The sequence below is a fragment of the Phocoena sinus genome, chromosome 11 (genome assembly GCF_008692025.1).
Source record: "Phocoena sinus isolate mPhoSin1 chromosome 11, mPhoSin1.pri, whole genome shotgun sequence".
Classification (NCBI taxonomy): Eukaryota; Metazoa; Chordata; class Mammalia; order Artiodactyla; family Phocoenidae; genus Phocoena; species Phocoena sinus.
The window spans coordinates 57878777-57895112 of record NC_045773.1 but is presented as its reverse complement, the minus strand read 5'-3'; the positions used below and the strand labels follow the sequence as shown (position 1 = coordinate 57895112).

Sequence of the window (16336 nt, the reverse complement as noted above, 5' to 3'; positions counted from 1 at the left end):
ATCGCGGCCTCTCTTGTTGCGGAGCACAGGCTCCAGACGCGCAGGCTCAGTAGTTGTGGCTCACGGGCCTAGTTGCTCCGCGGCATGTGGGATATTGCCAGGCTAGGGCTCGAACCTGTGTCCCCTGCATTGGTAGGCAGATTCTCAACCGCTGAGCCATCAGGGAAGCCCAGTAACTTTAAGTATATAATCTAAAATTTATTTTTCTTCATTTCCTCCTAAAAAGTATATGAAAATTTATAAACATCTAAAATCTTAGCAATAAACATCCTGATAGTAGCTACAAATAAGAAGAGATAAATGAAAAATCAAAGGAACCCTTTGATTGTATGGTCTTGCATTATTAGTAATGTTGATATTTATATAAAAATATGTTCTAGCTTGAATAACTTGTTGAAACACTTTACCATTTAATACATTTAGCTGATTTTGTAGTCTTTCTTTTCCTTGATCTCTAATTTCATTCCCAATTTCATTCTTCTTTCTTACTCAGTTTTAGTTTTACATAGTTTAAGAAGCTTCAGTAAATTTTTGTTCCCTTGAATTTCTCTCTTTGATAGCTTATGTTTTTCAAAATTTTTAAATTTACTGTTTAGATACAATTTCAATATACAAGAAAAATATTTTTGTTCATTGTACAATATTAGGAAAACATTTTAATCCTCCCTGCTCTTCAACCATGAAGCCTTACTTTTTTCTAGAATCTTTTCCAAACCTCTCCAACTGGATATGATCCCATTTAAGATCTTCTTTTGCCCTAGGGAACTCTATTTTTACATTCCTTTTTCATTATTTTGCTTTATTCCTTACCATATCTCTGGATAAATGTGACATAGTCGTCTATTAAGTGAAAGCCTTGTTTAGGCATAGGTTTGAAAAATACATCAACTTTACATTTGGTCAGATTCTCAAAAGAAGCACACTCAAAAGTGCACACTCAAAAGTGGTGGTTGACAGGAGATTATTGAAGGGGTTGTTTACAAAATGTGGTCCGTGTTACGGGAAGCTAACAAGGAATGGTGAGATGTCCAGGGATAGTAACAGTGAGGAGCCTTGCTACTCCAAAGACTAAAGGGCTAAGGAAAGAGACATTTAGCTACAGAGGAGCCACCAGACAGGAGCTGTGTCCAATAACAGAGGGACAGAGTCACTGCCAAACCCATGTGCAGCAAGGAGGAAGCCAGGAAAATAAGCACTCTAATTTCTCTGTCCTACCCTCCAGTTACTTGAGTTGTTTCTTATTGACCAAATCTAACCAGATGCCAAAGGGAAGGAGCATGGAGACACCTGGCTCCACAGGGAAGTTTGGGGGCACAGCACAGGATAGAGAAGGAGAGGAAGGGGATCTGAATGGACACTGCAGAACATCCCGAACAATAGGTAATGGACAGCATCTCAGTACAGGTTATTGCAACAAAGTATAACCATCAAGTCATTACTTAAGGTTTATCTCATACTTGATTGAGAGAAACAATATCTTGGATGCTACATTACAGGACTTTTGGCTCAGTTATACCTCTATAAAATCTATATGCTATCTCTAAATTAATGCCCATAATTACAAAGACCGTATTTTCTTGAATCCTCATGCCAATAGAATAAATGTCCTTGAAATGTCCTTTGATATTATTCCACCAGAGCCTGGGTTCATTACTTAACAATATAAGAAAATATAATCACACAAAGTAATTAAGGAAAAATGTAAAATTATATGCATTTTTGTCTTATCAATTTAGGAATTTTTATCCTTATTTATTTATATTATTTTTTCCATTTTTTATTGAAATATAATTGATATTCAATATTTTATAAGTTACAGGTATATAATACAGTGATGACAATTTTTAAAGGTTATATTCCATTTATAGTTGTTATAAAATATTGGCTATATTCCCTGTGTTGTACAATATATCCTTGTAGCTTATTTTATACATAGTTGTTTGCACCTCTTAATCCCTTACTCCTATATTTCCCCTCCTGCCTTCCCTCTCCCCACTGGTAACCACTGGTTCGTTCTCTATATCTGTGAGTCTGCTTCTTTTTTGTTATATTCACTAGTTTGTCATATTTTTTAGATTCCACATATAAGTGATGTCATACAATATTTGTCTGTCTCTGTCTGACTTATTCACTTAGCATAACACCCTCCAAGTCCATCCATGTTGCTGCAAGTGGCAAAATGTCATTCTTTTTTATGGCTGAGTAGTATTCCATTGCATATATATATATATATATATATATATATATATATATGGCACATCTTCTTTATCCATTCATCTGTTGATGGGCACTTAGGTTGCTTCCATATCTTGGCTATTGTAAATAATCCTTCTATGAACATCGGGGTGCATGTATCCTTTCAAATTAGTGTTTTAGTTTTTTTTTTTTTTTTAATATGTACCAAGGAGTGGAATTGCTGAGTCATATGGTACTTCTATTTTTAGGTTTTTTGAGAAAACTCGATACTGTTTTTCAAAGTGGCTGCACCAATTTACATTCCCACCAGCAGTGTACAGGGGTTCCCTTTTCTCCATATTTTCACCAGCATTTGTTATTTATGTTCTTTTAGATGATGGCCATTCTGACAGATGTGAGGTGATATCTCATTGCAGTTTTGATTTGCATTTCCCTGATGATTAGTGATGTTAAGCATCTTCTCATGTGCCTGTTGGTCATCTGCATTTCCTCTTTGGAAAAATATCTACTCAGTTCTTCTGTCCATTTTCAATTGGGTTGTTTGTTTTTTTGATGTTGAGTTGTATGAGCTGTTTATATATGCTGTATATTTAACCCCTTATTGGTCATATCATTTGCAAATATTTTCTCCCGTTCAGTAGGTTGTCTCTCTTCATTTTGTTTATCATTTCCTTTGCTGTGCAAAAGCTTTTAAGTTTAATGAGATCTCACTTGTTTATTTTTGCTTTTATTTCATTTGCTTTAGGAGATGGATCCAAAAACATATTGCTGTAATTTATGTCAAAGCGTGTTCTGCCTATGCTTTCCTCTAGGAGTTTTATGGTTTCTGGTCTTATACTTAGGTCTTTAATTCATTTTGAATTTATTTTTGTATATGGTGTTAGAGAATGTTCTAAGTTCATTCTTTTACATGTAGTTGTCCAGTTTTCCCAGCACCACTTATTGAAGAGTAAAGCCATCCTTTTTTAATGGTCATATTCTACATGAATGGTTAATGGGTTAATCTGTAAATAATAGTATATCAAATTTATTAAAATATCCACCTTTTATTTAAAACATGAGAGACAAAAACATAGCATACTAAATAAAAGTATAGTGAAACATATATCCTTACACAGGAAAACCCAAGATATACTTTCTTCACAGTGGACAGACTGTTCTGGATTGTAGTGAATCACTGCTTGTGCTTATTTGTTCATGATTTAAAGCAATTATGTTCAGATATGCTGGGCAGAATTTTACTACAGACTTTGCCACATGGATTATCATCCTCTTGCAAGTCAGTTGAGAAAGCAGTTTGCCTATGGAGAAATAAGATATGATGATAAAGATTTTGAGAAGAAATTGGTTAAAGAATATAGCTGGCTTTTTCTCTATGAGCTAGTCTCTCAACAATGACATATAAAAATATTCCCTTTTAGTAGCAAATGCAAAAAATATTGACCACTCTAAAGTATGTCATTTGCCATTTTGCATCAAAGCACTTTAAAACCTTTTAACACCACAGAAGTAGAAACTAAAGTACATTAAATATACTTTCTGTGGTATAATATTCTTCAGAATATTAGATCTTAGGTATAGAATAATTATTACATCTCATGCACACTTTCATGAATTTAGTAAACTTTCCTTTCAATTCCTGTCATGAATTCTATGGTATAAATGATAACAAAGAAATGATCCTTTTTTTGTTTCCTCTGATAAAGAGTAAATTATAAATTAAGATACTTTATTTTTAAAAGTCAAATAATCATCAGTTTTAATCTTTGTTTTGGATAAAATTGTTAAAAATTCTTCACCTAGGGATGAACTCATATTTGTGGGTTTTAAAACTTGATAATTTAAATAATCAAAACCACTTTACATGTTTAATAATATAAATATGTTCTAAATCTCTGATAAACCTGTGAACCTTTGATAAATATGTTAAGAAACTTGATAAAAGAAATCACACACATACTCCTCAAAATAACAGTTTTTATAACATTGTTCATTACTTGTATATTATTTTAGTATTATCATCATTGGATTCAAAAGCATGGCCAGAAATTTCTAAACCTTAGTCACTTGGAATTCACATTTAGGCTGCTTTATGTTCATAAAATATGCCAAGGCATTATGTGGTTGGAGTGAATCGCAAAACTGCTGTAGACTACTTTAGGTGATTTTACAAAGAAGGCATCATGCAAATATCCTTCCAGCATTTACTGAGTCATTTTGCTGAAAACAACAAAAAATGCCATTGTAATTATATTAGACATGTATTTTTCAAATGTATGGTCAAATGTTTTATCCCTTATGTTGTAAAAGTATTGATACTTAGAGAAACAAACATTTTATTATTTTTTTTTAATCAGAGGAGACACTATACCTATTGATATTGTGCCTTCCTCATGTATTCCATTTGTGCCCAATCTTACATTGCTTTGCAACATATTATCTCTCTCGCTAGATTATTACTTATTCACTCAACAATTCATTTCTTCCTTCAATTTATTTAATAGGGTACCTACTATGTATTGAGCTGTCAGACATCAATTTGGTCAATTAGGACAATTCTGAAGGTAACTGAGTCAAACTGAAGGTAACAATCATGTCTGTATGGTGTTTAAAGGGGAAGAACAAAGAAGCTGGGATTACTCATCATCTTATGACCTTTCTGTTTCATTTCTTTTATTTATTTATTTATTTATTATTTATTTAGTTAGTTAGTTAGTTAGTTAGTTATGACTGCATTGACTTTTCGTCGCTCTGAGTGGGCTTTCTCTAGTTGTGGCGAGCAGGGGATACTCTTTCTTGTATTGCGTGGGCTTCTCATTGTGGTGGTTTCTCTTTGTTGTGGAGCATGGGCTCTAGGTGGGTAGGCTTCAGTAGTTGTGGTACACAGGCCCAGTATTTGTGGTTCGCAGACTCTAGAGTGCAGGCTCAGTGGTTGTGGCACACTGGCTTAGCTGCTCCGAGGCAGATGGGATCTTCCTGGCCAGGGCTTGAACCAGTGTCCCCTGTGTTGGCAGGCAGATTCTTAACCACTGTGCCACCAGCAAAGTCCCATCGGTTTCATTTCTTAATCTCAGTTTCAAGAGTCAGGATGTCTCTGGTATATGATTCTCTGGCCAGGTGGTCCGTGGCCTGGGGGTCTGTGAGCTTATCTTGCCCTGGAGAAGCAACCCGAGTTTGTACATTAATGATGAAATGTGATGATACAATAGCAATTTTAGTCACCTGATGCTGGATGATTAGTGGTCAGTGAGCACAGGACTGAGGTCAGAGGGGACAAGCAAGGGGATAAAGTTTTGGATGGAGATTAATCACAAACTTGGTAAGGGAACTCAATTTTAGGGGGACTCATTTTAGGGTACACCAACCCTGAGAAGTCTGCTCACAGCACCCAATCCTTTAACTAATGTTGATCAAAGTGATGGTATTTAATGAGCAAATAAAAAAAAAATAACTTTTTTCTTCACTCTGCTACTGAATTAATATCTAACCTTAGGAATTAAGGCATATCGTTTTAGGATGGTTGGAATTATGTTGTATACAATAAAATACTAAACAAAGCAATAGGTGATTTTTAGGCAGCCTAAACATTGAGAAAACTAGATACCAGCCCAGAAACTGAAAACCAGTTGGCTATTTAACTATGTTTAAGTTGAAAATAAATGTATAATTAGAATGGAATGTAGGCTCCATAGGGTCAAGGAACTTTGTTTTATGCCCTTCTCCATTCCTCGTGCCTCATAGTAGATGTTCAATAAATTCTTCTTGAATGATTATGTCCTCATCAAACATAAGCTCATATACTGACATCATGACATTGTGTGGAGAGGAAGAAGACTTGTAAAGAACAAACATCACTATTTTGGACATGTAAATGCAGTTTATAAGAGACATATGTGACACTTTCAGGATTCTATACAATGGCACCACTGTGGTTTATTTAAAGGTTTTTAAAATTCTGAAATATAAGAATATAGCAAATATTAAGCTGTTATTTTTGTGACTATTTAAAAGGCCAAAGAAGTATCTGTTAAGTAATTAAATTTGCAAAGATTTGGATGAAAGAAGAATTATGTACCTACGTGTCACTGTGCTGAGAAAACATTTAGTCATCATGACTGTATGGCAGTCTCATCTGTGTGGTGCTCTAGAAACAGTTTTTATTGGCAGTTGTACACACTGAACAAATTAGGGTTTGGGTTTGAATCGTAGTAGTAATTATGATTAGAGCTCTTAATGTTGATACTTTTCACTAAATAATAGAGTTTTAAATGAATCTTTTCAAATAAAAATACCTTGAGCTTGGGGAAGGTGCGCTTAGAGTTGTATAAATGTGGCAAAGATGGGCTCAGGAGACATTTCCAGACACTCCACACAGGATGAAAAACATTTAAACATGACCAAATGTACTTTAGTTGCCTATGAAAGGAGACTATGATTTGCACATACAAGTGCTCAAACATATTGAAGGATTATTTATAGCAGAACTAATGGGACATTAATTGTGTGTGTTTACATTTTAAAAATTCATGTTCAGTTTTTATCAGCATGTTCTCAAGGTTTTTTTTTTTTTTGCCATTTCTATGAAACCCAAACCATTATGTATACTATGGTGTGACTTTAACATACATCATGTTATTTTGAAACTTGAGACAAATACTGATTAAGCACAAGGTAAACCCCACCAACACATATTAAAGGACCCACATGTTTATAGTTGATATAGATGGATTCTTTTTCACTAGCTGTGTATGCTTCCTTCAAATTCAAGTACTTCCGTCTGAAATGGGATTGTTTGATCTTATGACAAGCAAGAGTAATTGAATATGAAAGAGAATGTATATATATTCTCTTTCATATTCCTTTCCGTTATGGTTTATCACAGGATTTTGAATATAGTTCCCTGTGCTATACAGTAGGACCTTATTGTTTATCCATTCTATAATACCAATTTGCATTTGCTAATCCCAAACTCCCACTCCTACGCTCTCCCACCCTCTCCCCCTTGGCAACCACCAGTCTATTCTCTATGTCTCTGATTCTGTTTCATTAATAGGTTTATTTGTGTCATATTTTAGATTCCACATATAAGTGATATCATATAGTATTTGTCTTTCTCTTTCTGACTTACTCCACTTAGTATGATAATCTCTAGTTGCATCCATGCTGCTGCAAATGGCATTATTTCCTTCTTTTTTATGGCTGAGTAGTATTCCATTTTACATATGTACCCCATCTTCTTTATCCGTTCATCTGTTGATGGATACTTAGTTTGTTTCCAAATGTCTTGGCTATTGTGAATAGTGCTGCTATGAACATAGGGGTGCATGTATCTTTTTGAATTATAGTTTTGTCTGGATTTGCACAGGAGTGGGATTGCTGGATCATATGGTAATTCTATTTTTAGTTTTCTGAGGAACCTCCATACTGTTTTCCACAGTGGCTGCACCAACTTACATTCCCACCAACAGTGTAGGAGGGTCATCTTTTCTCCACACCCTCTCCAGCATTTGCTGTTTGTAGAGTTTTTAACGATGGCCATTCTGAATGGTGTTATGTGGTACCTCATTGTAGTTTTGACTTGCATTTCTCTAATAATTAGTGATGTTGAGCATCTTTTTGTGTGCCTATTGGACATCTGTATTTCTTCTTTGGAGAAATGTCTCTTTAGGTCTTCTGCCCATTTTTTGATTGGGTTGTTTGTTTTTTTTTGTTGTCTACTCATATGAGCTGTTTGTATATTTTGGAAATTAAACCTTTGTCAGTTGCATCATTTGCAAATATTTTCTCCCATTCTTTAGGTTGTCTTTTCACTTTGTTTATGGTTTCTTTTGCTTTACAGAATCTCGTAAGTTGATTAGGTCCCATTAGTTTATTTTTGGTTTTATTTCTATTTCCTTGGTAGGCTGATCTAAGAAACCATTTGTACTATTTATGTCAGAGAATGTTATGCCTGTGTTCTCTTCTAAGAGTTTTATGGTGCTATGTCTTATGTTTGAGTCTTTAAGCCATTTTGAGTTTATTTTTGTGTATGGTGAGAGGGCGTGTTCTAATGTCATTGATTTACATGCAGCTGTCCAACTTTCCCAAAACCACTTGCTGAAGAGACTGTTTCCCATTGCATATTCTTGCCTCCTTTGTCAAAGATTAATTGACTGTAGGTGTGTGGGTTTATTTCTGGGATCTCTATTCTGTTCCATTTATCTGTATGTCTGTTTCTGTGCCAATACCACACTGTTTTGATTACTGTAGCTTTGTAGTATTGCCTGAAGACTGTAATGGCTATGCCTCCTGCTTTGTTCTTTCTCTTCAGGATTGCCTTAGCAATTCTGGGTCTTTTATAGTTCCATATGAACTTTAGGATTATTTGTTCTAGTTTTGTGAAAAAGGTCATGGGTAATTTGATAAGGATCATATTAAATCTGTAGATAGCTTTGGGTAGTATGGTCATTTTAACAATATTAATTCTTCTAATCCAAGAGCATGTCATATATTTTCATTTCTTTGAATCATCTTCAGTTTCCTTTATTAATGTTTTTTAGTTCTCAGTGTATAAGTCTTTCACTTCCTTGGGGAGGTTTATTCCTAACTATTTTATTTTTTGTGTTGCAATTTTAAAAGGTATTGTTTTTTACATTCCCTTTCTGCTATTTCATTGTAAGTGTAAATAAATGCAACTGATTTCTGTATATTAACCTTGTATCCTGCTACCTTGATGAATTCATTTATCAGTTCTAGTAGTTTTTGTGTGGATTCTTTATGGTTTTCTATATATAGTATCATACCATTTCATATAATGACAATTTTACCTCTTCCCTTCCAATTTGGATACCTTTTATTTGTTTTTCTTGTCTAATAAATAAGATTGACAAGACTCTGGCCAAGCTCACCAAGAAGAAAAGAGAGAGAACACAAACAAAATAAGAAATGAAAAAGGAGACATAACAACTGATAACACAGAATTACAAAAAACTAAGGGAATGCTATGAACAATTATATGCCAACAAATTTGACAATCTAGAAGAAATGGACAAGTTTCCAGAAACATACAGCCCAACAAAACTGAATCAAGAAAAATAGATAATTTGAACAGAACAATCACTAGAACTGAAATAGAATCTGTAATTTTAAAAATCCCTACAAACAGAAGTCTAAGACCAGATGGCTTCACAGCTGAATTATACCAAACATACAAAGAAGAACTTATACTGATCCTTCTCAAACTCTTCCAGAAAGTTGAACAGGAGGGAACACTGCCAAGGACATTCTATGAAGCCACCATCACGCTGATACCAAAACCAGACAAACAAAGACACCACCAAAAAAGAAAATTACAGGCCAATATCTTTGATGACTATAGATGGAAAAATTCTCAACAAAATATTAGCAAACCAAATCCAACAACACATAAAAAAAGTCATACACCACTACCAAGTGTTATTCATCCCAAGTTCACAAGGACAGTTCAACACATGCAGATCAATCAATGTGATACACCACATTAACAAAAGAAAAGTCAAAAATCACATGATCATCTCAATAGATGCAGAAAAACATTTGACAGAATTCAACATCCATTCATGACAAAAACTCTTACCGAAGTGGGGATAGAGGGAACATATCTCAAAATAGTAAAAACTATTTATGACAAACCCACAGCCAATATAATAATGGTGAAAAGTTGAAAGCCTTTCCGCTAAAATCTGGAACAAGACAAGGATGCCCACTCTCACCACTTCTATAAAACATTCTTATTTTTCTTCCCTATGTTCTTGAATACTCATCATTGTCTATTTTGTTAAATTGAAAGTAGTTTTCTTTGATAGAGCCCTATGTAAATTCCAAATGGTGTTATTTAATTCTACAGACATAGCTTGATATTTTTATGATTGAATAAATCTCTATTCACTTGATTACTAATGTTCTTTGTGGATTGCTGTGGTGAATACCTGAAATGTTGTCTTTTCCTGTCTATTTATACAAGAAGGCTATTTTTTGATCTGCAACTGTGGTCTCTCTTTGTGCAGTCTGCCCCAATTGCTTTACTTTTTTTTAACAGCAGCAAGCACAAGGATGGACTAGTAAACACTGATTTAATGTTGAGTTCCCAAAGCGCAGAACAGAAGCTCTGTGAAGTCTTATCAGTCAAGAAGGGGATTCATCCCCAAATCAGGATTAGGATGGAGATAAAAATAGTGTTCAGGTGTGAACAGATGAGGACAAGAGGAATTTGAGGATCAGGAGGTGAAGGCATTCAAGTCCAGCTGTGTCCTATGAAAGAAGAAGAAGGAGCAGGGGTGGCATCAGGAGACTCTTCACAAGTGGCCAGATGGTCAGCACTGCCCTTTGGCACAAAGCAGGTATAGACATGGTGCCCACAAAGGGGAAAACTAGATGAGGTGCAGCACCTCTCCTAGTAGAGAAGGAATGGAGTTGCTGGAGTTAGTTTATAAACAGGTGACTAGAAAACTGCCACTTGTGAACAGGTTTATTTCATCCAAGTATTCGTCAGATATTATTAATCATGAGGAAATATATTAATAATAAGGAAAGAGCAAATGGGAGTCTATAGATAAGACATTCTAGGGTATCCTGGTTGAATTGGTAAATTTTGAAATACGTATGCCCAATATTATTAAATTTATATTCACCTGATTTAAAATGTTCTTGGATTCACTCTGTTAAAAATGTTTCTAAAATATTTTTTCTTAAAGTGTCTCTCGTTTTATGATAAACACTTACTTTGCCCCAAATTATGTTTTGTCACTTTACAAATTCACTGAAATATGTTCTTTCTATTAATTTTACTTGACACAGTTTAAATTTTTGCTTTTGGAAAAAAATTAAAAATCTGATTAAAATGCTCAGAAGAATTTTTGAATATAAAATTATTACAAAACAACAGCTTAATGACTTCAACATTAATCATAAATGAATATTACATGCACAAATTTAATTTTCTTAAAGCACATGTGGATAAAATACTTTGAAATTATTTGAAGATATTTAACATACTGAAAACACTCTATTGAGTGTTCACTCTATTGAGTCTTAAGACTCTATAGAGATTCCCAAGTTACCAAATTGCGGCTAAATATTGAAGGCACTGTTGTGTAGCTCTGGAGTTATTTTCTGTGTACAAAAGAGATTTGCTCTAACGAAAAGGTTAGGACCAACCGTTGTCAGCGAACTGACCATTCACCTGTCATGATTATGTCACTTGGCTTTGTTTGAAGGGGGACTGCACATAGACTGAAAGCAGAGGAATGACAATGTCTTGTCAGAACACAACTTTTCTACTGGATATTTTCAGAACTAATCTAAAAATAAATTTCCAAAACCTAAGCACAAGTTCAAAAATATGTGATCAGTTTCACGATTACTTCTGATGTGTTAAAATCTCGAACAGAAATGGTGTCCAGGCTTTCCTGAAAACAAGTCCACTTGAGCGAGGAAGAGGGAGAGAGGTGGGCTGGCAGTCTTCTTTGTGGGAGTTTGGAGGGAGGCGCCCTGGTTGTGGTACAGGTAGCCCCTTCTTGCCACCCCACACGCGTGCGCTATGAGCTCATCCACGTGGGGGACTCAGCAGAGTGTGCTTGGTACATGGTGAACCTTCAAAAAAGGTTAATTGTAGCAAGTAATAGAGATTAATAGTTATAACAATATAATACATAATAAATACAAAAAATAAAATATTAACAATGTAAAAATAATAAAAGAATTAAGGATTACCAAAGTCAAACTTCACTAGAGGTGTCAGGTACAATTACAATCTACTGAAACAATAATAATGTAATAATAACAGCCTATATTTGTCGAGCTCTTATTGTGCATGTATTATTATTTTTATTATCTCTATTTACAGATAAGAAAAATGAAGATTAGGGGAATGTAAGCAATATAGCCAAATTGGTACAGCTAGTGAATTTACAAACCCACGAAATCGGGCTTCAGAACCACGCTCGTAAGAATTGTGCTCTACATATTCACTGATGTTGGGGCACTTTTACTGATCCAAATAATAGTTGTGTATTAAAAAAAAGTCCTCTGAGCCATTCCCCAGTGTTGGCTCTAAAAACTCCAGATATTAGGGAAGAGATGAAATCACTTCAGGAAATTTCAACTATGATTAAAAAAATAAAATACTTTTTGCTAAAAGCAAATGGTAGATTGCACATTTATAAATTATAAAAACACATTAAAAGAAGGACTGATTGCTTTAAAAAGTTACATAATTAATGTTAATCAAGAAACATATTTTCTGTTAATTTGTGAAATTAAGTCTCTGATTATACAACATATTCGTTCTGTTGGATGTTTGTATTCTATTCCAAAAAGTAGAGTTTGTGAAAGAATTAAAGGTGATGTCTCTCTTACAGCTTCAGCACAATTTGGTTTCAAATTGGACATTGGTTAAAAGTAAAGCTACTGTATTAAAATAGATGTTGAAAAATGTGTCACAATAATCAAGGCAGAGGACAAACTTCTGAGAGTTGGGACTATGTATATATTTTGTCAATAACCTGTCTCCAGCCAAGACTGCCTGAAATGCTACCTCTTCCTCTCAGAGTCATAAGCACCCCAATGGAGACATCACTTTGAGTGCTTTGGTATTTTTGAATTTAAAGCTTTACTACTACCTGCAAAGGGACAAAAAGGTTATGTACAGAGTACTAGAAGTCCAATCAAATTTTACTCAGCTGGATTGCTCTATTTGATTTCTTTTAAAAGTTATACAATAGTCAAGCGATTCAAAGTATATGTATAATTTTCGAGTAGAGTGTGAAAAAATAAAATGAACACTCATGAACCTCTAAGTAACAGTCTAAAATATTACCTATTGCTTTGACATGACCTGTTTGTTTCCCTTTGATCACATTCCCTACTATCCATTCCATTCCCAGGTTACTAAGATCTTGAATTTTGTGTTTATTATTATACCTGTTATTTAAAAATTGGATGTACTACTCATGCATATATTCATAATTTAAAAAATATTGAACTTTGTTGAGTTTTATAAAAACAGTGTCATATGTCTAGAGCTTGAATTTTTCACTCAAAGTTTTATTCCTAGAATTTGTTCATGAGATTTCATATAGTTATGGGTAATTTATGTTCACTGCTGTAAATATTCCACTATGGGTATGTGACAATGTACTTACTCATTTGTATCAGTCATGATTCTGATGGGAAAATAGAATCCACTCTCTACATAATAGTTATAATATGTAATTCAGGACTGACATGACTCTTGGAAGACGGGGGAAGGGACATTAGGAAGGCTGCCACCAGGGGACATGAAGATCTGAGCCACACACCTGCAAGGCCCTGGGACTGGGCCTGTGGAGTGGTCTGTGGGGCTGCCATATCAACAGAGTAGGACTCATGTGGAGGTCAGTAAGCAGCCGTGTCTGACCACCGTGATTTGCCAGGAGTAATGGACTGCCGTTCATGTTCACCTTCTAAATCTCATGCAACCTTCTGTCACTGGCAGAATCCAGCACCAAAGGAAGCACATCGTAAGGAGTCCTGTGCACGTGTCTGAGGTGTGGACACATGTTAGTGTGGTGTCCAGGTGAGGGCACACCACCACTGAATTGATGATTTTCCCCAGTTATTTTTGTTCCTACAAGCCTTGAGACTTTGAACATTCTTGTACACATGCTAAGATTTCTCTAGAGAATATACCTGGGAATGGGTATGTAAGGCATGGGTTAAACGCATTTACAGGACGATGCCAGCAGGGTTGTACTTACTCACAGTCCTACAAGCAGTGTATATGAGTCTCTGTGGCTCCACATTCTGGTCAGTGTTTGGTTTCTGACTCCTTATTTCTACCACAATAGTGTGTGTGAAATGGGATCTCACTGTGGTCTTAATTTGATTTTTGTTTAACTGTTAATAAGGTTGAATATTCTCACTTTTTCTTTGGCCATTCTCTTCCTTCTTCATGATTATACCTATTATCTTTTGTTTGTCTTTTCCTTACAGTTTTATACTTGGGATTGTAAACTAATGATTTATTGTTAACATATAATGTAAATAGTCTCCAAATTTGTGACTTATATTTTTTGCCTTTCTTATGGTATATTTTAATAAACAGATATTCTTAATTTAATCAGGCTTTTATTCTACTCCTAGCATATTTTTACATCTTGTTTTAGAACTCTTAGACATTATTTCCTTATAATTTCTCCTATGAGGAAATTCTAAAATTTGCCTTTCAGACATAAGTCTATAATCCATCTGTTTATTTTTTTGCTATGGTGTACAAAGCAATTTCACTGTTCTTATTATGGAGAGGCTGTTATGCTCTACATTAGACAGTTCCTTCTTTCCTTAGTATATTAGTTTTCTACTGTTGCTGTAACAATTACCACAAACTTAGTGGCTTAAACCACAACAGAGTTGTGTACAATCTCCCAAGACTGAACGAGGAAGAATGCAATGGTAAATGGGATTGTTCCCTTAATTTCTCTTTCTGATATTTCATTCTTAGTGTATAGAAATGCAAAGATTTCTGTATATTAATTTTGTTATCCTTTAACTTTACAGAATTCATTGATGAGCTCTAGTAGTTTTCTGGTGGCATCTTTAAGATTTTCTATGTATAGTATCATGTCATCTGGAAACAGTGACAGTTTTACTTTTTCCTTTCCAATTTGGATTCTTTCTATTTCCTTTTCTTCTCTGGTTGCTGTGGCTGGGACTTCCAAAACTAGGTTGAATAAAAATGGTGAGAGTGGGCGTCCTGATCTTAGAGGGAATAATTTCAGCTTTTCACTTTTAAATATAATGTTATTAGGTGTGGGTTTGTCATATATGGCCTTTATTATGTATGTGGCACTTTTGTTGAAAATCAGTTTGACCATCTAAGCATGGTCTTTCTGAACTTTATATTGTTCTGTTTACCTTACTTGCCTATAGATATGGCAATCCACACTCCAGTACAGCACTAAATAGCTGTGGTAAGAACAGGTATCTTGACTTTATCCTGGATTTAGGGGAAAAACTTTTAATCTTTTACCATTAAATGTGGTTTATTTCTTACACTGGGATCACAGGTTTAAAAAATAGAATAACTCTGATTTAGAAGACAGTTACCTAATTTTATTTTTCTCTGTTTCATGTGCCCAACATAGTTTTTAGTGCAATTTAAGCCTTTTGTATTTTTAAAATTAATGAGTGAGTGATTGCCTGAGTCATTTGGTGTGGTGCTGTGCCTTTAGTAGCTGGCAACATACTCTGATAACTGCTTTTAGTTCCCTTGTTTTTAACCATATTTTAGGATTATTAAATAAATTAGATAGATCCCCCCACTCCCAGAATTTTCCATTTAGGCAAATGGTTTTTTATATATACTCTATCTAGCATTTTAAACTTTTCTATATGTGTTCACATCTTTTATTTGCTGATCCTTAGAACAACTCTTTAACATAGAGAAGGTAAGATCGAAGAACAGTTGAATCTCTTTATTTCCAATCATTAAATTTGGAATGGAATGTTATAGGCATAGACAATACTTATCAAACATAAATATTAAATTTTACTTTAAAAAATTAAAAATATTTACTTTTACAATTTTGAATGTGCATAGACATGTTAAAATTGTTTTTTATTTCAATAATCTGATTGGAGAGAAAAAGCCTTTAAAAATTTTGTAAACCCTAGTGCTTCTCACTAATTTCATTCTTGAGTAATTTATTTATCTATATGATTATATGAGTAAATGATATTTTCAAAATATTACTGACTTTGGCATTCCTTTGGAAAGAAGTGTCTTTTTAAAAGTGGATCTGATCTCGGAGGTCTGAGATGGTTTTCTGTGTGTGTGTGTGTGTGTGTGTGTGTGTGTGTGTGTGTCTGTGTCTGTGTCTTTGGATATGTGAATGGCATAACTCTCTTCTCCATGGTAAAGATTGAAAACCCCATAACCCATCAGTTTTGCTTGATGTAAATTATTACTTTTCTCTGTTTAAAACAGACATTCTATTGATTTTGTTTCCTAGTTCAATTTTGTGGGGAAATTGCTTGGACCAAGAGGAAACTCCTTGAAGAGGCTACAGGAAGAAACAGGTGCTAAAATGTCTATCCTGGGCAAAGGATCAATGAGAGATAAAGCAAAGGTATGAACTTTGAATTT

At 34.4% G+C, this 16336-nt stretch overlaps 1 protein-coding gene across 2 annotated transcripts in view; it reads left to right on the top strand.

Annotated features, from left to right (window-relative positions):
- KHDRBS2 (KH RNA binding domain containing, signal transduction associated 2) overlaps positions 1 to 16336 on the top strand; it is a 721722-nt gene that overhangs the window by 217547 nt on the left and 487839 nt on the right. For both annotated transcript variants that reach the window (XM_032650315.1, XM_032650316.1), the window contains exon 3: positions 16203 to 16319. In XM_032650315.1, coding sequence (XP_032506206.1) covers positions 16203 to 16319 — 117 coding nt within the window. The remainder of the gene's footprint in view (positions 1 to 16202; positions 16320 to 16336) is intronic.